At 42.5% G+C, this 20,754-nt stretch overlaps 7 protein-coding genes across 7 annotated transcripts; 4 read left to right on the plus strand and 3 right to left on the minus strand.

The window, feature by feature from the left end:
* The first annotated feature begins 7,946 nt into the window (after window positions 1–7,946).
* On the plus strand, window positions 7,947–10,535 carry LOC108062340 (uncharacterized). Its single transcript, XM_070215243.1, has 3 exons — window positions 7,947–7,986; window positions 9,264–9,592; window positions 10,083–10,535. Exons 1-3 carry the CDS (start codon window positions 7,956–7,958, stop codon window positions 10,443–10,445), a joined length of 723 nt encoding a protein of 240 aa, XP_070071344.1. The 5' UTR covers window positions 7,947–7,955; the 3' UTR covers window positions 10,446–10,535.
* SNCF (SoxNeuro Co-Factor) lies at window positions 8,549–9,075 on the plus strand. The gene has a single exon (XM_017148957.3). It carries the CDS (start codon window positions 8,549–8,551, stop codon window positions 8,987–8,989), a length of 441 nt encoding a protein of 146 aa, XP_017004446.2. The 3' UTR covers window positions 8,990–9,075.
* LOC108062341 (uncharacterized protein DDB_G0286299) lies at window positions 10,450–11,505 on the minus strand. The gene is made up of 2 exons (XM_017148956.3): window positions 11,316–11,505; window positions 10,450–11,251 (listed from the first exon to the last, which is right to left on the minus strand). The coding sequence occupies exons 1-2, from the start codon at window positions 11,341–11,343 to the stop codon at window positions 10,539–10,541; spliced, it is 741 nt and encodes a 246-aa protein (XP_017004445.3). The 5' UTR covers window positions 11,344–11,505; the 3' UTR covers window positions 10,450–10,538.
* A 1,191-nt stretch (window positions 11,506–12,696) lies between these two features.
* Window positions 12,697–13,971, plus strand: ImpL1 (Ecdysone-inducible gene L1). The gene is made up of 2 exons (XM_017148952.3): window positions 12,697–12,780; window positions 12,858–13,971. The coding sequence occupies exons 1-2, from the start codon at window positions 12,750–12,752 to the stop codon at window positions 13,871–13,873; spliced, it is 1,047 nt and encodes a 348-aa protein (XP_017004441.3). The 5' UTR covers window positions 12,697–12,749; the 3' UTR covers window positions 13,874–13,971.
* Window positions 13,972–14,803: 832 nt separating this feature from the next.
* On the plus strand, window positions 14,804–16,096 carry LOC108062334 (myb-like protein V). The gene is made up of 2 exons (XM_017148947.3): window positions 14,804–14,944; window positions 14,996–16,096. Exons 1-2 carry the CDS (start codon window positions 14,881–14,883, stop codon window positions 15,973–15,975), a joined length of 1,044 nt encoding a protein of 347 aa, XP_017004436.3. The 5' UTR covers window positions 14,804–14,880; the 3' UTR covers window positions 15,976–16,096.
* A 227-nt stretch (window positions 16,097–16,323) lies between these two features.
* Window positions 16,324–17,900, minus strand: LOC108062336 (transmembrane protein 19). Its single transcript, XM_017148948.3, has 2 exons — window positions 17,686–17,900; window positions 16,324–17,618 (listed from the first exon to the last, which is right to left on the minus strand). The coding sequence occupies exons 1-2, from the start codon at window positions 17,792–17,794 to the stop codon at window positions 16,735–16,737; spliced, it is 993 nt and encodes a 330-aa protein (XP_017004437.2). The 5' UTR covers window positions 17,795–17,900; the 3' UTR covers window positions 16,324–16,734.
* Window positions 17,901–18,480: 580 nt separating this feature from the next.
* On the minus strand, window positions 18,481–20,013 carry LOC108062330 (spaetzle-processing enzyme-like). The gene is made up of 2 exons (XM_017148943.3): window positions 19,310–20,013; window positions 18,481–18,880 (listed from the first exon to the last, which is right to left on the minus strand). Exons 1-2 carry the CDS (start codon window positions 19,846–19,848, stop codon window positions 18,481–18,483), a joined length of 939 nt encoding a protein of 312 aa, XP_017004432.3. The 5' UTR covers window positions 19,849–20,013.
* Window positions 20,014–20,754: the final 741 nt, after the last annotated feature.

The raw sequence follows: 20,754 nt of genomic DNA on the forward strand, positions 1-20,754 counted from the left end.
AGGGTACTCAGACCCCATCGTTATTGTTGCTGCTACTGTTCTCTTTTCTGTCGCGTTTTAGGGCGTTAGTTTATAAAAAATGCGCAAAGCTTGGCCGTGTTAAGAACTCCCTCGGCCCGCCTCGTTTTCAACCGTCTCGGGCCAAAAGTGGCTGCCTTACGACGTCTATGGCTCATTCTTATCAACTTTTGGCCGTGCTTATAACTTTTGCCAGGGGCAGGAGCAGGCAGGCAGGACGGCTAAAGGACTTTGTTAGCTGCACGCGACAGAGGCGAGTCCTGGCAACCAGAATCCACCCACCCGGGCAACTTCAGCTAACAACAATAATTGTTAATAATGTTTATGAAAAGTTGCCCCGCCTCGCTGGTATCCGCCATCGCTTCCTTCGACGACTCCTTGTTGCCACTTTGGCCATAGTTTGGCATATCTTTTGGTTTTGTTCTGTCGACTGCCGCTGGTCGAGCAATTGGCCTGAATGGCGGCCAGCAGCCCGGGCACTTGCTTAAGTTTAATGATATTTGTTTATTTATGGCCAGTTATTGTCAAGTTAGTGCACAAAGCAGATTGCTCGCAGGCCACTTTGGCCGAAAGGCGAGACAAAGGAAGCCGGAATTCCAGGGGTCATCAAATAAATGGGAGGTCGGCACTTTCTGCTGCCGGATCAGGAGCCATCTATCAGCCAACATTGAGGTAGATCAAATGCTCAAGCAACTGACGCACTGCCTCCAGGATGCTGCGTGCTCAAAGGAAGTGTGTCCTGCACTTCAATTTAAACCGTAAGCCAGCTCTCAGCTCAGCCGGCCAAAAGGGGGAGTGGATTTCACCTTTGTCACAGCATTTGACATGACTGCCCTCTCCCATTCCCGCTTTTCCTCCCAGCTTCCTCTGGAAATGCTCGGGACAATGTCTGCCAGCTGACGCGGATTTCCGTAATACACTCCAAAAATCAAGATCCTGAAGCTTAACAATTAAAAACATTTTTTGTTCAATTTTAAAACATTTTTCGACAAAAATAAACATTTTATAATGAGTAAGCTGAAATACAAACATTAAAATCTTTCTTTTTTCAGAAAGTTACCCTTTATTAAAAAAATTTACTTATATTACCAAAATACCTAAACATTATTAATTACGTGAGAAAAATCAAATAATATCATAATTATTTTGAAAATTTCCTTATAAAAATTTTAATGATTATGATATTTCTTATTAAAACTTTTATAAATGCAAATAGAGTTTTTTGTTGAGTATACAAACACCCCCGAAAAAAGAGGGGTGAAGGATAACTGAAGAACATGAAGGAAAGTCGGGACTCCCAAAGACTGTTGCTTGAGCTGGGTGCCAAGTGTTCAATATATCAATCAAAGGTGTTGAAAATAAATGAAAAATGTGTCGAAAGTTTATCATTGGATGCGGGTGAGGGTCGACCAGCGGATTTTCCATTTTCTGCAATTTTTCCAGGGGCGGCGACAGGGGGTAGAACAAATGGTGCGTAAAAATAAAGTAGCATGGCAAGGGTAGCTCACAGGACATGGCAACTTTTTCCAAATCGATTAAGCTGCGACAACATACCTGTTCCAAGGCGAACTCCTCCTCTCCGCAGCTCCCTTTCTCGCCCACAGCGCCTTGCCCTCGTCCTTCGCAAATGTTTAAAGGTTATCGTTTGAAAAGTGAAAAGGAATTTTCTAACTCTGCTCTTTTTTCCCCCGACTGACTGGCTTTGGACTTGGGCCAAATGCTCCCACAAGGCCAACCGCAAAAGCGAAGCGCTGGGAGCGATGCATTCTACCTTATGCAGTCGGCAACTATTTTCCGAAAATCTGTCGAAAATTGTTCACTTTTGCCCAACGGCAATAAGCCCCAGAACACAAATAAGTGGAGGTGGAAAAGGAAAGACCATTTGGCAGTCAAGCTGGGGTCTAAAGTTTGAAAGTAACCTGGAAATTGTAAAGGAATAAAATTTGGTCTGTTGGAGTTGAAGGTGGAATGCCCTTTACCAAAGGTCCTTTTCAATTTATTTTGCAATTTGTTAGGATAAAATATATACCTAACTTAAAACTACATTTTAAAAATTATTAATATTATTTAACTTTTTGAAATATTTAAAATTTCTGTCTTCATGTTTTATTTATATATTCTTCTCCAAATAAATAATCATGAAGAACTGTTATAAATATAGTGAAATAATGCTTTAAGTAAATTCAAACAAATAGTCTTTTGCATAAATTTTAAATAGCAAAGCCTTTTTGAAAATTTTCCAAGGGGTTTATTGTATCGGAAATCCTCAAACTTTGCCGGAAAGTTTTGGAACCCTTCCTCAATAGAGGGCACAAAAAAGGCAGGGGCAACATTAAGCAGCGGTAAGTTATTGGCAAAAGTGTAGCACAAATTTCTGCTGACTGCTGCCAGTAGCAGGCCAACTCCCCCTTACCCTCCCCCCTCCCATCATCCCCTTTCACCACACTTTCTGGCTTAAACGCCCCACTTCACTTAACTTTCTGACGATGCCGTTTCCCTTTTTTTCCTGTTGCCGCTCAGTGCTTTTGGCGTGGAAATTCTCCAGTGTTTTGCTTTTGGTCAAGTATGATTGGAATTTTATATGGCCAAAAGGTTCGACGACGCCGTCAAAATGGCCAACACGTATATTGAGAAGCAGCGGGTGGTGTTTGACTTTTAGTTGAGAACTCTCGCCGGCTTTTGCAGAGCAAAGCAAATTGTTACCGACTGCTCTTCGGTGTGTTATTATTAATTTATGTACCGCCGGCCAAGCGGCGAAAGTCCGATCGGAATCAATAAACTAGTCACGTTTGTGGCACCCCGGCCAATTCCAATTCGAAGCCATCGGAGACCGGAAATGAGCAGCAAGCGAAAATATCCATTTGCAATTTGTTGCTGCCGATTAATGAAGACCGAACGAAATCGGGCGAAAGAAATCGCCTAATTTATGTTCACTTATCAAAATGGCGCTAATTGAAAATTAGCCTGTTATCGCGCAATTATCTGGACGCATCCCTTCTGCACATGTGACTCCATTGCCAATTTGGCCCCGTTCTTCGTGGCTCATCGAGAGGAAATTCAATTTCCATAGCCGATAGATAAGCCGCCAAAGTCGGATGCGCCGGCCCCGCCATGGGTTTATATATTTTGATTTGTGCGAACAGAGATTTCCTGGCCCAACTCCCTCGCAGATAAACGTGGCTAAATTAAGAGGCTCCCTTCTCCAGATCTCGACAGAGTTAATAGACCATGGGCTCGTTAAATTTATGGCCAATAAGCGAGCATTCGATACTGCGGCTAGAGGCACAGCGCGTGGATTGTTTTCATAATGGTGGGGCGATGAGATTGCAATTGCCCGAACAATGTTGAAAGGGACTTAACAGATTGTTGGCGCAGATATGGGATTTAATGGGAAGTCTGGTAAGGGATTAGATTGGACTGTGGACTGCATTCTATTCGCCATTTTGGTGTGGGAAGTTTAGTAGGACCAGCTAAGAATTTAAAATATTGAAGGCCAAAAATTGTTTTTTTTTTAAAACTACTATTAAATTTTTTCGAAAGTACCTGAAGACTTAGCTGAAATTCATAGATTTATTCCTACCGATTTTAATAAATAAATAATTATAAAATCTATAAAATCGAAACTCCACTTTGAACCCCATATTTTCAGATATTTATTTTCATTTATTTTAAATATCTGGGTAAAATTGTTATCCAAATACTTTTTTCAAACTTTATTATAGTAAGTATTTAAAAATAATATATTTTAAATATCCACAAAACAATAAGAATATTGGTACTCTAGGTTATTCAGACCCCTCAAATTCAAACTCAATACAAATTCCAACCATCTTTTATTGGAATACATTTCTGAATCACCACGGATTGTTTTTCACACTTCTGAAAAACCCAAAACTACCACTATTAATTCTCTATGGATTTTGGGAACACCACGGGTATCTTTTGTCCACCCACATCCTTATCTTTATCTTCATCTTCATCTTTATCTTTATCCAAAAATGTCTGCCATAGAATGTGGGTGAATGCGTGTCCGTTCGTGTTTACAAGGCCTATTTCAATTCCTTTTTGCCGGGATGCCAACAAATTGGACAACTTAAAGAGCTCATCAAATTAACTACACGCATCTGTAGAACTTTTGGCCATTTTCACTTGTTCTACATATTTATTATTATCTTTTTTTTCCTCCCCGGGTGTTTGTGTGCTTTGTTCCTCTTCTCAATTTCATTTTGTCAGTTTTTGTTGGTCCTTCCTTCTCTGTTATCCTTGCTGACATGACATGAACTGTAGTTTATTTATTATTTCTCTGTGCCTCATTCTTCTTCTGGCTTCTTTTCATTTTATTTATATCCTTGACGCATGCAAACATGTATGTTTGTATCTCTATATGTATGATGCGAATCAGGTCATACACTCAAACACTCACAGGCACATTTATTTGTATGTCGTGTAGTTTATTGTCAATTGTTTGTGGCATTTATTTCGCAATTGTTTTCCTTTATTTTGTCACTTTATTTGCTCTGCCGGTGCCTCTGTGCCAGCTTTTGTTCATTTATTTATTTATTTGATTAGTTTTTATTGCATGACAATTTTTCGTGCATATGATATAAACTGTTTCTTGTTCTTTTTCTTTTCACTTCAGTTTTTGTCAAATACTCGAATGCAGATATCTTGACCCCCTTTTTGACAAATTTGAACGCAAAGAGCGATTTTCAAAGAAATTAAACTTTATTAACGAAAAGAGTTTGGTAGATAAAAGAAGACGAGTATTCGGATTAAAACGAGCTAAAGTTAAAAAAGCCATATTTTAATTCTTTAAAATTCTACTCCTGCTTTTTATTGATACCTTACTAAAAGGATTACAAATTAATTTTCCTTCGTTTAAATATTTATTTTTCAAAATATCTATATTATTGTCAATTCAAATTGTAATAACAAACTAGAATTAGCACTATCACTTAAAGGACAGATGGCATAACATCGGTGCTCAAATTACACATCCTTTTGACCCATTTGCTGAGCGGATAATTCATTCACCGTTTGACCATCATTTAACCATTTCAAAGTCAGTTGCCGGCAAGGACTCCATCATATGGTCTGCACAAACACAATAAAGGTCCTTCCGCAAGGATCTCCAACCATTTACCCTATTCGCCTGCAATGGGATTGCATTACTTTGACTGCAGTGGGCGGAGGGGGGAGGAGCAAGGGTTAAGAGCGGAACGCCGGCTGTCAGGATAGCCATCCATCCGATGTTATTTGGTCGCCCAGTTGACTCCTCGCCCCACAGTCGATTATTTTGCCATGCGGCACGTGCAACACGAATGGGAGTCCCTGCACTCGTCCTGCGCATACAAAAGGAGGCCTCCACGCCAGTTCGCTAAAAGCTGATGATGATTGGGAACAGCAAAGGGTGGGTGATACACTTAGAAAAAAAAAGCCCAATATCAATGGTCATAATGTTGGTAACCAACCAACCATATAGGTTATTGGTTTGATTTATTTGCTATATATTTTCAATTCATCTTTCTAAGGTACTCATTCTTTATAGAAAGAAGTACTAGAGATTTTAATTAGCATAAATAAATAAAATTAATTAAATGTCAAACATTTCCAAAGTTTTTTCCTTTTTGATAGTGTTTAGTTTTAAAATCCTTTACTTCCTGTTTTCACTTAAGAATTCGCCAGTTTCCTATCAAGATGGTGTTTTCATCCTATAAATAAATCACTATCCCACTTTCAATTTAAAAAATGTTAAATATTTAGATGGGAATACTATAAGTTGAAAAATTTGTCATTGCTTCAAACAGAAATATGTTCCTGCTCCTAGTCAAAGCTTTTTTTCGAAGTGTAGAGCCCGGCTCTGTAGGTGGAGATGGTCGCAACTTCAACGCGTGGCTTCAACTCAATTATCAAACTTTTGGCTGCCAATCCGGGAACCCGTGAACCACCTGCCTTTGGACCCGGAATCTCCACACTCCCGACAGACAGACAGACCGAAACTGAAACTGAAACAGAAACAGACGTGTGGGTTCGAAACAAACGGAAATGGATTTTTGATTGAGTGCACAATAAAATGCAAAATGCATTTTACAGACCGTAACAAGAGCAATACACGAAGTGAAACAATATAACTCCGCTAGCGGAGTTTAGTCGTGTGTATTTTATTATATTTTTCCATCAACAAAAAATAGATGCATCCACCAAGAGAGGCGAAAAAAAATCACTTAATTTGGAGCGAAAAGTTGCCATTTATTTGCTAGCCCGTCCATCATGAAAGTCCATTTATTTCATTACTGAGTGCATAGGTTTCGGGGAGTCCCCTTCTTTCGCTGCCTCCCTGCTGGATATTATCTTCTCCTTCTGCCATCCACTTTATGGCGCATATTTGGCCAATTTATTGGCCTCATGGCTAACAAATTGCAAACACACAATGGCGATGGCGAAATTATTGGGCCGTTCGTTCGATTGGATGCAATGAAAAAGTTTTCCCTTCCCTTGGCTTTACTTTTTCTGCATTTATAATTGGAAATCTATAAAGGGCGAATCGTAAAACCGCCCCAGCTGAAGGATCGGCCATAAAAGCCAGAAACAGTTGAACAGAATTAAATGATGCCCTATCATCAAGGGGAATAAAATTGATGGATATGTATAAAATATTCGATTTGACTAAGTGGTAAGATAAAAAGATTTATTCTTTTGAAGTGTGGTAACTGGTATTTATTTAAACCTAATTTTTGGAACCATAAATAAACAAAGTTAGAGCCAAACTTATCCCTAGGGTTGCCAAAATCGTTAGGTATTCGCTCTACTTAGGCCAAGGAAAATTAATTCGAAGACAGTTGGCTCAGAAAACGTTGGCAATTTCGACCATTTCCCTATGGCCAAATTTGTGTAGCCAACTTCTTGGGGCAATCGCCGCAGATCGATGCCTGGCACTGGCTGACTGAGTTCGGTCTAGACGTTGTCTAATGACAAACGCAAACCGCAAAAGATGAAGGACATTGGGGGAAACGTTATGCAAGGCAGTTGGAGCCAAGTCAAATGGAAATGCCCCGACTTCCCGTCTGGCAGCTAGATAAATAAACTGAACTTTAAATGGCTGCAGCGACCCATCGATGACTTTCCTTTGGTCCGGGGCTAATTCCAACTGACCACACTGAAAACTACGATGACCTGATTTGGAATTTGATTGCAGAAAAAATATCATTTTTAAAATACATTTTTGAACATATGTTACATAACTGGAAAAATATGTCATTGAATTTTTTAAAAATGGGCTAACTCTTTTATAATTATTTATTTATTTTACCTTAAATTAAAAAAAATTTGGTTTTCAAAAGTGCAATTTAGTATTACAAGATAATAAAGAATTATTAGGTATTCAATTTAAATGATCTAATAAAAAATATTTATTATTAATAATACATTTACTTATTTATTTATTTTTAAAAATGTTGAATACCAATATTATAATGGAACCTTATACAATTTTTTTCTGTGTGCATAAATATGAATACATGTAAAGACCTTATAACTTCTGTTGGGCAGTGAGGCGAAAGAATCTCTCTCGAATCGAAATTCATAAAATGCATGCAAAATAAACCGAAAAAGTGGCGCATCATCATTATTTATTCGATTTCCCCCCACTCCCCTTCACCATCCCCTTCACCTTCGACAAGAGACTCAATCAATGACGACATCGGCTCTTAAGTTTGTAGGGCCAAAAGCAGGCAAAGCTATATAATTTGCATAGCTAGAAGAGAAAGAGAAAAGTGGAGCCAGACTATTGAGAAATTAATATGCAAATTTCTGCCGGTAGAACTTCGCATTGTTCCCATTCAAGTGAAATTTCTCGAGCCAAAAACTTTGGCCTTCTCAGGTATAAAATAGAAATCTCATGCCAAAAGCGGTTTCAGTATTATTTTAAAACACGAAACATGAAGACATCTTGGAGCTTTAATTGCGGAGGTGCGTTCATTAAGAAATTGTGTGGTATAGGAACCTCTGGGTTAGAAAAACAATATCCAAGTGAAGAGAGTGTGTGAAAAATAAGTGATCGAAACCAAGTGTTAGCTAGAAAATTCTAGGGGGACGGGGTCGAGACTCCTTGGCGATTTCCACCGAATGGGCTTCTAGAACTGTCCACGAAGGACTGTTCTGCGAAGGATGTGCGGGTATCCCCTGCTGGGTTTGGCCGGAAAACCGCCACCAAAACCCCGAGGATCTGCCGATACGGCGCTAAGTTGGCTGCCATAATTGAGGATTAAGCCGGGTACGCGGATCGCCGGCTAGTCATAAAGCCATAAACGGGGAAATTCCCAGCGACCCGGATCCCTTAGAAAAACCGAGAATGAAGAGACTTTCTTAACGGTCTTTGGTTTATGACATGCAAACGCGTGACTGGCACCCGCTAATTACCGGGACTACCTGGGCGAAGGACTAACTACCTGCCGATTAGGTCCTTTAAAAGGATCTCACCTTACAGGCTGAGGCATCATTCGCTATAGAGACGTACAACATGCAGCACACCATGATTGAACAGCACAAATCGAGTCGTAAGGCAGAGAAATCCAGCCGCAGATCGGAGAAGAAACGTTCCGACAAACCGCACAAGGTGAAGACCCACGATCCGCTGAAAAAACAGAAGAAGCGGGCCCTGAAAAAGCTCCGTCGCAACGCTGCCACCGTGAACTTTCCGTACCAACTCTTCCTGTACCGCCAGGAACTGAAGCGAGCCAGCGCCGATTTCTCCTATCTGCGCCTCTCGAAGGCCAAGATCGTCCTGACCTCGCAGCTGATCGCCAAGAAGATGGGCACCTGCAATCCCATGAGCAGTGTGGATGAACTGAAGGAACTCAGCCGGGAGGTGCAGTTCCAGAAGCGCCTCTGCCATCAGGTGGAGCGACTCCAGCAGTTCCGCCAACTGGGCCTCACCGAGATGATCCTCAACGGCAAGAAGACGACCCTTTAATCGGTGGAAATCGCAAGGAGCGCGTACTTTGGGACAGGCTGTTGGGCTGGGGCAGGGCATTATCTTAAGTTAGTCGGTAGTTCTTAGGTTGTAATATTTTATCAAATAAAATATCACATGGAAATTGCAAAAAAAATATATTCTTTGAAATTACTTTATATGATTAGGGATTTTAAACCATTATTTTGCTTATATCATTATTTCAAGTCTTTAAAAAGCAGTTCCAGCTCTTCTGACTGAAGTTATTAATATTTCTAACTCTGTGGCTTTATAGTTTTGCTTCTCTGTACAATTCTGTGCTCTGGTCAGGATGTCCCAAATTCAAATGGCGGTGAAGAGGGCATTAAAGTGAAGGTCTTGCTGCAGTCAACCTCATCGGATCCCTCGACAAGCTCCTTTATCACCACCTCTACTACTCCCAATCCCAAGAGCAACCCCACTGCCAAGTCCTCACTACAGGCACACGAAATCGAGGAGGAGGACGACAACTTCCACAACGATCGACTTCCTGCTTTATCCGAGGATGAGTACAACAACCTGGGCGAGGATGCCAATCCGCTCCACTTCCTCAAGCAGCAGCCACTGGATCTGGAAAAAGAGGAGGTGAATTGAAGTATATTTGGGAATATTTCTTATAGAAAACAAATTTTCATGATTCAAGAATATCATATATCAACAATAATCTTTCACCATCATTTTCTTCTTGTGGGCATCTATGTTGCATCATACATATTTACCCAATAATAATTATGATTTTCTTGTTATATATTTATTTTCACTTTCACCAGCAGATGGCGCCACAGGCAGAAAAAGTGGAGCAGGTAAGGAATAATTTAAGAGGATCTTTCGGTTTTTTTTCATTACCTGATATTTGACTACAATTTGTGTACTTTCCTAATTTGCTTATGTATATGCTTAAAAATCACCATCTTCCATTTTTGAATATTTAATCTTTTGGTTTTCTTACTTTTACGAAATCATGCATAAGTAGTTAAATTGATTTTAATTAAGCAATTTTTATCTATGACATTTGTGTCTTTATGTCTTTTTATAAATAATGTTTCATAATTTACAATAATATCCTTTTTCTCAGCCGCCTCAGCAGCCACTTCAATCCCAGGCTCAGCCACAATTACCAATGGTGGCTCCTCAACCAGCAGCCGGTTCCCCCATCTACATAACCATTCCCATTTACATCAGCACCGGTGGCAAGTTGCCCCTCACCCTGACCATCGGGGACCAGGAGTTGTCCCTGCGGAAGGCCAGCGGATCGGGGTCCAGCCGGAAGAATCCCTCCACCAAGGCACCCAACTCGCACTTCAATCGCCTGCTGCAGCAGATCGAATCGCCCAAGAGACGGACCACCAATCGCCATCGCAGCCAACTGAAGAGTCACATCTATGCGATGAAGGAGAGGAAGGATCGCAAGGATCTAGTTTACCACCCGATGCAGTGAAGAGTTTTGAATTCAGAATATGGCATATAGTTTATAGCTAATCAATAAATAGATGACAATAAATAACTGAGGAATGATGTGTACGTATCTAGACTAGACAGCATTGCTGAGAGGAGCTGAGGTCGAAGAGGTAGCTTCCTCCATCTTAATAGGTTCCATGGCCTGGGTCTCCTTTTCGGGAACTGCAGGATGAACCTCGACCTCTGGCAGTTTCTCGGAGTTCTCCACCTCGGGCTTCTTCTGGTCATCCCCGACTGTGGTTTCCGTTTCGGGAATGACAGTGGCCGGGGTCTCCTCCTCGTCATCATCATCGCCAATCACCTCCTCGATGGCCTGCTGGATGAAGTGCTCGAACTGCTGGAAGTACTGCAGTGCATTGTTGGCCACCTGGGCGGTGGGCAGATCAGTGGTGACCTTCTTCAAAGCATCCCGGATGAGCACGAGCACGGGTTTCCGGGTTGGAGCTGCCCCGGTGGTGGAGTCCACCTTGTGATCCTCGGTGGGGATTTCGGTGACAGTCTCCTCCGAAGGTTCCTCAGTGGTTTCCGCCTCGCGACGTCTGCGGATCACCGAGTCATCATCATCGTCGTCGTCGGCGCCGCTCTCTTCATCATCATCCTCGTTGGTTTCCTCCTCCACCTTTTGAACATCCTCCTCCTCATCGTCGTCCTTCTCTCCACTACTATCGGCACTTGAGTCCTGAATCTCCTTATCCAATTTAGAGATGGGCAAACCGGCACTGTTGTCCACTTCCGTCTCCGCCAATGGAGCTGCATTTACACAGCAGGTCAGAACGAACAGAGCGGCTGTATTTCAAAGATTAGCGAAAAGATTAGGGGTAAGATTAATCAGAAGATTAACTCAGCTCACCGAGGGCCAGGTAGATGGGTCTAATCATTGTGGTAATCCTTTGCTTCCAGCTGCCTTCGTAGTGGACTTTTGCACTTTTGCGGTCTTTATGAGCAAATCCAGCGCTCTGCTTTCGCTTTTTATAGCCCCGTCCAAAAATGAAAGTAAATGCGAGCAAACAAGGCGCTCTCGTCGGAGATCTGAGCCCCGGTCTCTGGAGCGGACTAACCAGAGCGTCGTCCATCCGCTTTTACTGCACCCAAAAGCCCGAGCTCTCTTTTGTCGGGTTTCATTCCTCCCACCGCCATCCAACTCATTGGGTTTCTTTCTTTCCCCGTCGAACTTCTTTTGTTTACCCGAAGAAACCGAAATCATTTATTTAAATTGCGTCTGTCTTTCTGCTTTCTGGTGACTTCTTTCATAAATCTCTTTATTTTTTTCTTGAATTTGTTTGCCTGAAAGATTAGCGTCTTCGGCTGATATGCAAAACTGCTTACAAGATCACTTAGTCCCCCGTTTCCTGGGATTCGGTCAAAGCCCTAATTATGTAATTAGACACGCTTGGGCATCGACTGCGAATTGATCGAATTGATCGCCCCCAACCAGCCGGCAGTGCATCGGTTAACTTTCTAATGCTAATGGGATATTGGAAAACTTTTCCATGGAACTACATTTTTAAAATCCACAAAAAGTGATCACGAGCTGAATGAGTCATCAAAGCGATGGTGGTAATAATAAATGCAATTATGGATGGGTCTATGGGTTGATCAAAAGGTAATCACCGATATAAGATCATAAATCTTTCGCTTACAATGTGGTAACTTGAATTATATTTCACTTTATCCATCTGCACTTCTCTTGAGCTCTCGTTCTAATTAAGATCACAGTTCCCATCCATGGAAGTGATCTCTGGCTGAGATCAAAGATCAACGGAGATCGTAACAGAATAACAACGCTTGATTGGATGTGGATTTCCTGCGAGTGAGTGCAGCTGCCGGCGATCTCGGCCAGCAGAACCTCATAAAATAACAACCAGATCACCGAACCTTTCCAGATTGACCCAATTTCGAAGAACCGGCTCGAGAAGCGAGAAGCTGGGAGGCTGGGCGTCGAATGGAGGGCATCGAAGGTGTTAAACACTCAACCAGTTCTCCGGGTCCGAGACATTCTAGATGGCAATCGCTGAAAAGGGTACGAGACCACATGAGCTTGCATAAAATTTCACCAAATAACACATAAGTAGTACCGAAAAAAAAAAAACAAAAAACTTGGCGTACTTTCGTTCGGAACTCGAGACGGTGCGAAGTGTAAACAAATCCCGAGCAGAACTGGCTGGAAAACCGGTAGGTAAGCTGGAAAAGAATTCCCCTCCGAGTGGCTAAGACTGGTACTTAAGCAGCGATCGCCAGAAGATGCGATCAGTTGTTGTGCAGACGAGCAGCTGACCAGATCGAAATGAGGCCTTACCAAGTTGTTTGCATTGCAGGTGAGTCTTCTAAATGGAACCCAACTAGTTCTGGACAACCTCTAATTAACCATCTATTTATTTATCATCTATAACAGTGGCAGCCTTGCTGCTTTTGGAGGCGACACCCGCGGATGCGAAGCGTCGCAAGCACAAGGGTTCCGATCATCATCATCACGAAAAGTCCGATCAGAATAAGACCAAGACGAAGACCAAGTGGTCCACCTCCACGGATCTGGCTGGTAGCACTCAGGTGTCCACCGAGGAGCACGGTTACTATGTGAAGCGCACCTATGCGGCGCCCGGAGAGGCGGGAGAAGCCCAGAAGCGTTTGAGTCCGCCGTATTTGGCCATTCCCATTGCCTGGTTCAGTTGTGAGTCGGGTCAGAATGATTGCCAGTCCTCCAATTCGGCGGCCATCAACAGTGCCGCTCAGTCCTTGAGCGAGGGCTATTTGTGCGACGACGATTGCGATGAGCTCTACGAACCCATTTGCGGCAGGACCTCCTCCGAGGTGGCTGTCTTCTACAACAAGTGCAAGTTGGGCGTGGCCAAGTGCCGATCGCATGGTCTTTGGTCGGACTTTGCCTACTCCGAGTGCCAGGCGAAGTATCCCCAGGAGACTGCCTATGCCGAGAAGAAGTTCCGCTCATCTCCTTACTTCCGGGATGCAGCCATCGTGGAGCAGTTGAAATTAGAAGAGGAGAAACGGAAGCAGGAGGAGGAGCTGCGCAAGCAGGAGGAGGAAAAGCACAAGCTGGAGAAGGAGCAGAAGAAGAAGGAGAAGGCTGACAAGAAAAAGAAGGACAAGGATAGCAGCGAGAGCAGCGAGGAGAAGGAGGACCAAAAGAAAAAGGACGAGGAGGAGCCACTGACCCTCGCTCTCCAGAAACCCGCGGAGGCTCCTCTGATTCCAATGCCAGTTGCTGTTCAAGTGGCCATTCCAAAGCCAACTCCTGTTGTGCAGCCTGCGCAGGCTACCGAGGACATTGCTCTGCCTCCCATGCCCTTGAAGGACGCTCCCACCCCCAAACCCCTGGAGATCGCCCCCCTCAAGGAGCAGAACCAACCCAAGAGCCAGGACAATGATAGACTAAAGTACAAGGTAGCCTAAGCTGGGGATAGCTTGATTAATCTCATCTAATAAGAACTATTTATTTAATTTATTGTCTATAAATAAAGAAAAAACATTTCCTAAGAAAGAAAATAAAACCACCTTCGTTTTTATGGTTTTTAATAACACTTGACGTTTTTTTAAAGTATCAAAAATATGATTTTTCTTACTTTCTTACTTTGACTTGAAGAAAATTAATTCATTACCCGGCTGGACAGTCAACTAATTCAGGTTATGTCCAGTCCCATCTAATGAAGGAAATCGAAAAATTAAAGCTAACCAAAACTTAACTTGAATTGTGGTTTAAACCTTTATTGGGCCGATTTGATAATGGATTACTTTAATAGTAATGAGTCATGGCCAAGAAGTCTTCTATCTTTAGATATACCCTTGCCGGTTAATCAAAAATTTCATTTCTTTTCTGCGATCTTCATAACAGTATGCACTTCTTATTACAAATTTGTAGCTGATGGAGTTGTCGATATATCGCTTAAGTAGGACAAGTTGGCTGACGATCTAACCACGAATTTATATGTATATTTTATAGGGATTATAGGATTATATTCTTTTGATTTGCATAGAATCGGATATTCTATATCGCCTAGCCAGAAATAATATATGTTTGATTGTACTAAAGTGGAATGCTTTTGTCATGGCTACAATTATTTTGTTAGTTAAGGAATCTAACACTTCAAATTACTCTTAACATTATTTCTCTTTCAATCAGAATCTTTTAACAACTTTCCTATAGACAAATTCGTCTCCTAATAGTTAAATTGGGTTGGAATCTGAGATGATGCAGTTGCTTTCAAGTGCGTTGACCCTCTTCAAACGAGTTCTATAAACTACTGATTGATATCGGAATCTCGAAAGGGCCATCATCCAGGGCCAGGCACTAAACCTAAAAACTAATTGGGCGTGGGATGGACAATGCAGCAGGTTGCACTTGAGGTGCCTATAAAAGCACCGGAGTTTGCGTGACAAATCACAGAAGTTTACCAACTGCAATGGGAGCCAGAAGTGTCGCAACTTGGACCTGGAGGATTCAGCTACTCATCCTGTTGAGTGGAGGTAAGAAATCTACAGAGCTTTTACTTGCGATATTAGGATAACCTTTCCTAGTTATACTTTCCATTCAAGCTGCTCCGGCGGAAATAGCAGAAGATGTAACACATCCACCACCGACTTCCGCCGATCAGTTGCAAACAGAGTCTCGCTCCCGCAAAGATGATGTCCTGGATGTGGACGAGGACCTGGATGGACGCAATGCCTACATCAACAATCAGTTTGTACCCAGTGAACCGGCTGAAGTGCTGGAGGATGAGCAGAATGCTCCGCTGTACGAGATCCTCCAGAAGCAGATGGAGCAGGTGCTGGCCTCATCGGCTCCCAATGATCCTGTCTACGAGCAGCGGGAGAAACAGGAGCGCCGCGAGCAGTTACCACACCAACCGCCTTATTTCTCTGGCTTAGAACGAGATGCTGATTCTCAAGATGACTATGAGGATGAGGAGGATCCATCGGATCAGGGTTATGCTGTGGATCCAGAGAAACCAGATGCTGTGCAAGGATCCCCCGAGGAGGAGGATCACAACGAGGCTGGCTATCAAGCGCCATCATTGAGCCTTCCCAGCAGCACTACACGCAGACCGCACAGGCGACGCAGCACAACCACCACATCTCAGCCGCGAACCACGAGAACGAGGACATCTGCCCATCCCAGGACGACTGCCAGACCCTTGAACCAAACCAGCACCACTGAGCAGCCACTAGGAAGCACCACCAGTCACAGGCCCAAAATTAGTTCAACTCCTCATCCGGGAAATAACCTGCCTAGTGATCCACAGGTCTATCAGCACAAGCGGCGCATCGTCTTCAAAACCATCTCAACTGGCTCGCAATTCGTTAACTCCCCCATTGGCGATCTAATGATCAAGTTCTCCATCGGATTCGCCAAGCCAGCTGCTCCGGGTGGAGCCATCAGCACCTCCGGCTCACCCAGTTCCTCCAACAACGAAGCCCTTCGTGCTCTCTCCCAGAATTTGATCCGAAACCTGGAGCTGCAGAAATTAAAGAGAGCCAATAAGGTGCAAAGGGATTAAATAAATAAATTAATTAACTTACCTATTGTCAAACAAAGTCCACGAATTTCTGTTTTAATCAAGGGAATTAAAAGAATTTGTAAGAAAATGATATGTTTAAATAATAGATTTCTTATACACATTTGCTTTACTTCCCCAATCACCAGAAAAATAAGCAATTTCGTCGAACCAAGCAAATTAACATAAGCGAAAGAGGGCAAGGTCTTTTAAGAATATTCCAGCGGGATCCAATTGTTCTCGGAAATATAGAAAACAACTGGTGATGACGCAATAGATTCCTATACATAACGAAAACCAAATGTTTCTTCAGTCACGTACTGGAATTTAGAAATAATAATAGCAATCAAATATTCACAAGAGGGTTAGTGTTTAATTGAGGTTTTTTTTACACATAATCTAAGTGGACAGTCGCGGTGCTTCTAAGCAGTATCAACAAAGCCATAATCCATAGGGGAACATGGCTAGCTACCTTAGTGTAAAATATAATAAACTATCTGCCCAAATCGTTGTTTCCATCGAGTCTCTTTAGTTCAGTTAGTTCGCTTGGCGATATGGAAGCCTTACAAAAATATATGTGGACGGTATTCACTGGAAATGATACATGATAAGTGATAAATAGCTGCACAAAAGGCTTAACAGAATTATGATAAAGTTTAAGATAAGTTTAGATATGGTGAGGCACATTTTCTGTTAGATTTATGAACAAATAGGTCCAGTGAATACCGCCATGTTTCGAATCCTTATAAAAAGCAAATAAAATCAGCGCACAGGCCAGAATCTCTGAGCGAGGACGGGTATAGTAACCCCAGTTACGATGCTGGAGATCAGGTTGACACTATGATTGTCCAGGATGCGCAGTCCGCTGACGTGGCGCACGCCCTTGCCGGGCGCCTCCACAATCTTGCCCTCCTCGTTGATACCCGAGAACTGCAGCAGGCCGCCCAAAATAGAGTCCAGCAGCGAGCCAAAGAGCCCGGCGATGCCGCCAAAGGCGATGATGGGCCATTGCGGTGGGCTGACCACCAGCATCTTCGACTCCACGGTGTAGCGAACGGTGACAAAGTAGCCGAAGCCCACGAGCAGTCCGCCCAGCAGGCTCACGGCGATCCCGGCCAGCGAAACGCCGCCATTGGTGCCGCGCGGCACTCGTCGCCAGGTCACGATGGACACGGGATCGCGTTGCGAGAGCACGGAGCCCAGTTCACTGGACCAAGTGTCGCCGTTGCAGCAGGCAAAGGCACTCATCACGGCCACGCCCAGCCAGCTGGAGCGGTACTCGCGGGCAAAGTCCACCGCCCGCTCCCCGCTGCCGCAGTCCAGCAGGTACAGGAGCGCCAGCTGCGTGGCCATGCCTCCATTGCAGAGCACCTGCACCCAGTTCCGCTGACCCTCGCCCTCGCGGAAATCGCTCTCGAAGCGCCGCTTCATGTGCGCCCGGAACTTGGTGGCCCGCGAGGAGCTGAAGAAGAACACCACCAGGCTGGCGAAGAACGGATGGCTGGCGATGGAGAGGATGAAGGCCACCAGGATGCCCAAAGCGGCGCCAGATCGATTGACGCTCCTCCTGCGCAGCGCCACCGTCATCAGGGCCAAGGGGGCGAGGGTGGAGAAGAGCCAGCGCACCGGCGGAATCACCCGGGATTCTGTGGGAAGATAACCTTTCGCCATTAGTTGACCCCGGGCATCAAAAATCCGGATGCAGTTGCTCACCCTCAAAGTCGCTGGTCCAGAGCTTCGACACCGCCACGTTGCCCAGCCACATGAACAGGGAGAGCGGCACGGAGAGGCCGCAGAAGAGCACAGGCATCCAGTCGCGCATCTTGACGACTTTTTACGGGCGTTGTTTATCGCCACTTTCTCTGCCGGATTTTGTTTATTTTTCGGGGGCACTAAAACCGTAGCAGGTTAGTTTAAAAATACCAATCGTCAGTTTGTTGGAATGGTGGAGAACCCGGCTAGGAGCTCACCACGGACACAAACCAAACCGTTAGTATCTAGGGTGTTTTCACCACTCTCAATTTAAAAATTCCTGCCCCTTCGCTATTTTTCAATTCATCAACGTTTCATCAACATCAAAAATAAACCAAGGCATAATTCAAAATTATTGACTAATTTTTGTATTAATGTTAAATTTGTCATCTTTGTGTTTGAGAATTTACGATCAATCATAAAAAATTATTACATTTTTATAAAAATAACTGATGAAACATTGATGAATGGTAATACAGGGCGGCTACTAATACAAATAAAAGGGAACATTTTAGATTTGTGAATGCTTTTTTTCGAAAAACGAACGATTTTATGGTAATTTTGTAACGAAAATGTGTATCCTCTTGATCACTTAATATTTTTGGGCTGAACAAAATATATATTTTATGGTGATACTACGTTTTTTAAAGAATTTTTTCCAATATGTGTTATATATATACATTTTTAAGAGTTACATTAATTTATTTATTAACTTTATAAGCATAAAAAAATCCAAGTCTGAAATAGCTCTGATTTTTAGGGCTTTAGGTTCCTCATTATCCAGTTGAAATAAACCCCTGTTTTTGTGTAGACGCCAATCCTTCCACATTTTGCAGGTCCATAGGATGTTATACCGGCAACATATAGGAATTCGTCATATCCTTGCTTAAAGGTGGCCATCAGAGGCCCACCGGAATCGCCGTAGCAGGTGTCCCTTCCGCCCTGACCACCGGCACATATTTGGGTCATGGAATCGAAGTTGTTTAACTGTCTACTGTTTTTACAGTAACGCGTGTTTTCCATAATGATTGCTTGCTTCAAAATTCCACTGATCTTCCCGGTTTCCGTTTCACCCCAACCGGCTATTACCAAGTCTGATCTTTGGGCTGATATATGGGCTGGCAGAAGGCAAATCGGTTGGATTTCGTTTGTAAAGCTGAAAAAGAGTTATCCTTTGATTAGTGAGGATGAAAAAATGCAGACAATAACATATTTCGGGAGAGGTACCAATATGAAAGCCAATATATTGTTAATTTAATTACACCCAAAAAAAATTGAAATGAAACGTAGATCGATTTTACATTATTCAAGATCAATTTTAAATTGATATGAGGTCAGGTAAATTTGATCTGGTCGAAAAAGGTATTTCAAGTTAAAACGATCTGGGTTTTGCATGACCTGAAATTTACATGGTCATATAGATTTTACGGTGACATGTTTTTTTTGTGTGTAGGTAAAACATTTTCTATACTTCCACAATTTCGTATTTATTGATTTATTGTCCAAGTGTGAACCGTATATAATTTACATACTTTTCCCCTTAGCTATAACTATAAGAATTCTTTTTTTGGAAATCATTACTCACCGCACTGGCATTTTAAGACGAAGCAGGGCGATATCGGCTTCGAAAACTCTGGTTTTGGAGTAAGAATTATGAACAATAATTTCCTCTACGTCGATTTCCAGATGCGGGGCATTACACTTATTTTTATTCCTGACCTCGATGCAGTCTGGATTGGAGGTTTGGTCATGCTCTCCCAGGCGCACCCTCTTGAGCTCCATGTCCAACACCTCTATTCCGTTGATACAGCTGCCTGCGGTGAGGACGTATCGATTGGTGATCAGGGAGCCCCCGCACTTGAAGACCAGTTCCGGATCCCAAGATGCACGTTTCCTATATAGAAGCATCGCCATCCATGGGAATTCATTGAGATTCGCCTCTCTGCCACGTACGATTCGGAAACCTGCTCGTCTTTGTCCACAGATATTGTTATTTGGCAGCTCGTTACCAAGCATGGGACAGCAGGTGTAGGCTCTCTGGCTAACATCAAAATATCTGGTATCACGCCCGCAAATTCTGTTCGTCAATATTTCCTCCTTGGCCTCCGTATCATTATTGGACATAACGATGTCCAAAAATTGAGGGCACTTATCCAGTCTCACGCATTTTTCAGTGAGTTGACAAATTGGACAGCAGACTTTTGTTTTGCCACATTTTCTGTATTTTATATCTTCATTCTGGGCTCTGTGAGGGCAGTTTTCCAGACTAACACATTCCTCATGGGGTTCACAATTGCGCCGGTACACTAATAGAGATTTTAATTTATAACCATTATTTCTTGTTGTTTATTAAAATAAATATTTACAATATCGGTTTTAAAAGACAGAGGTTAATTTTCAAAGTTGTATGTTCTTACTATAATTACCACTTTGAGCCGAAATTGCCATGACAAAAATCAGCAGCAAAAAAGTAATAAACAACTTCATTACAAAAAGCGTGTTGAATCGTGAGGGATTGAAATAAGACTGCCTAAAAATAAAAACCGCGTTCGCAAACGTCTATTATCAATATACATAGTTCATAAAATTCCCGGATATGAGCCATGTTCCTTGAGCATGCGGGAAATATACGTTTTTTATAAAGCTGCTTAGAGAAAGCAAAAAAAGACGGAAGTGAAATTGACTTTCAAAAGGTCTACTTCCTGCAAAAGTTCAAAACTGGGAAGTTTTTTAACTGCTTTTTATAATCATACATTTTTGGGTTATGTTTCATATTTGTTTGGTAGGTATCATATTTTTTACACTCAAAATAAAATTAACCCTAAAGTCAAGGAAATCGCCCTACTTTTGTCTTCAAGACAAGCTAGCCCTAAATTTTAGGGTCACATTTTTCTATATTTTTGATTTTTTTTGACGTCATATTTCTAAATTTTAGGGTAATTTTACTAAATTTAAGGGCAAAAATTTCTAAAAAGTAGGAAATTTTCCTAAAAAATAGAAATTAAAAACAAAACAAAAAAACATGTTCAA

Source organism: Drosophila takahashii, chromosome 3L, assembly GCF_030179915.1.
Source record: "Drosophila takahashii strain IR98-3 E-12201 chromosome 3L, DtakHiC1v2, whole genome shotgun sequence".
Lineage (NCBI taxonomy): Eukaryota > Metazoa > Arthropoda > Insecta > Diptera > Drosophilidae > Drosophila > Drosophila takahashii.

Coding starts and splice junctions, on each gene's coding strand:
- LOC108062340 (XM_070215243.1), top strand. CDS start 7,956: ATGAAGACATCTTGGAGCTTTAATTGCGGAG. Junction 7,987..9,263: donor TTGGAGCTTTAATTGCGGAG/GTGCGTTCATTA, acceptor GTGGCTTTATAG/TTTTGCTTCTCTGTACAATT. Junction 9,593..10,082: donor TGGATCTGGAAAAAGAGGAG/GTGAATTGAAGT, acceptor CCTTTTTCTCAG/CCGCCTCAGCAGCCACTTCA.
- SNCF (XM_017148957.3), top strand. CDS start 8,549: ATGATTGAACAGCACAAATCGAGTCGTAAGGCAGAGAAATCCAGCCGC.
- LOC108062341 (XM_017148956.3), bottom strand. CDS start 11,343: ATGATTAGACCCATCTACCTGGCCCTCG. Junction 11,252..11,315: donor ACCCATCTACCTGGCCCTCG/GTGAGCTGAGTT, acceptor TTTGAAATACAG/CCGCTCTGTTCGTTCTGACC.
- ImpL1 (XM_017148952.3), top strand. CDS start 12,750: ATGAGGCCTTACCAAGTTGTTTGCATTGCAG. Junction 12,781..12,857: donor CCAAGTTGTTTGCATTGCAG/GTGAGTCTTCTA, acceptor CATCTATAACAG/TGGCAGCCTTGCTGCTTTTG.
- LOC108062334 (XM_017148947.3), top strand. CDS start 14,881: ATGGGAGCCAGAAGTGTCGCAACTTGGACCTGGAGGATTCAGCTACTC. Junction 14,945..14,995: donor ACTCATCCTGTTGAGTGGAG/GTAAGAAATCTA, acceptor AACCTTTCCTAG/TTATACTTTCCATTCAAGCT.
- LOC108062336 (XM_017148948.3), bottom strand. CDS start 17,794: ATGCGCGACTGGATGCCTGTGCTCTTCTGCGGCCTCTCCGTGCCGCTC. Junction 17,619..17,685: donor CTGGACCAGCGACTTTGAGG/GTGAGCAACTGC, acceptor ATCTTCCCACAG/AATCCCGGGTGATTCCGCCG.
- LOC108062330 (XM_017148943.3), bottom strand. CDS start 19,848: ATGTCCAATAATGATACGGAGGCCAAGGAGGAAATATTGACGAACAGA. Junction 18,881..19,309: donor CGTCTTAAAATGCCAGTGCG/GTGAGTAATGAT, acceptor ACTCTTTTTCAG/CTTTACAAACGAAATCCAAC.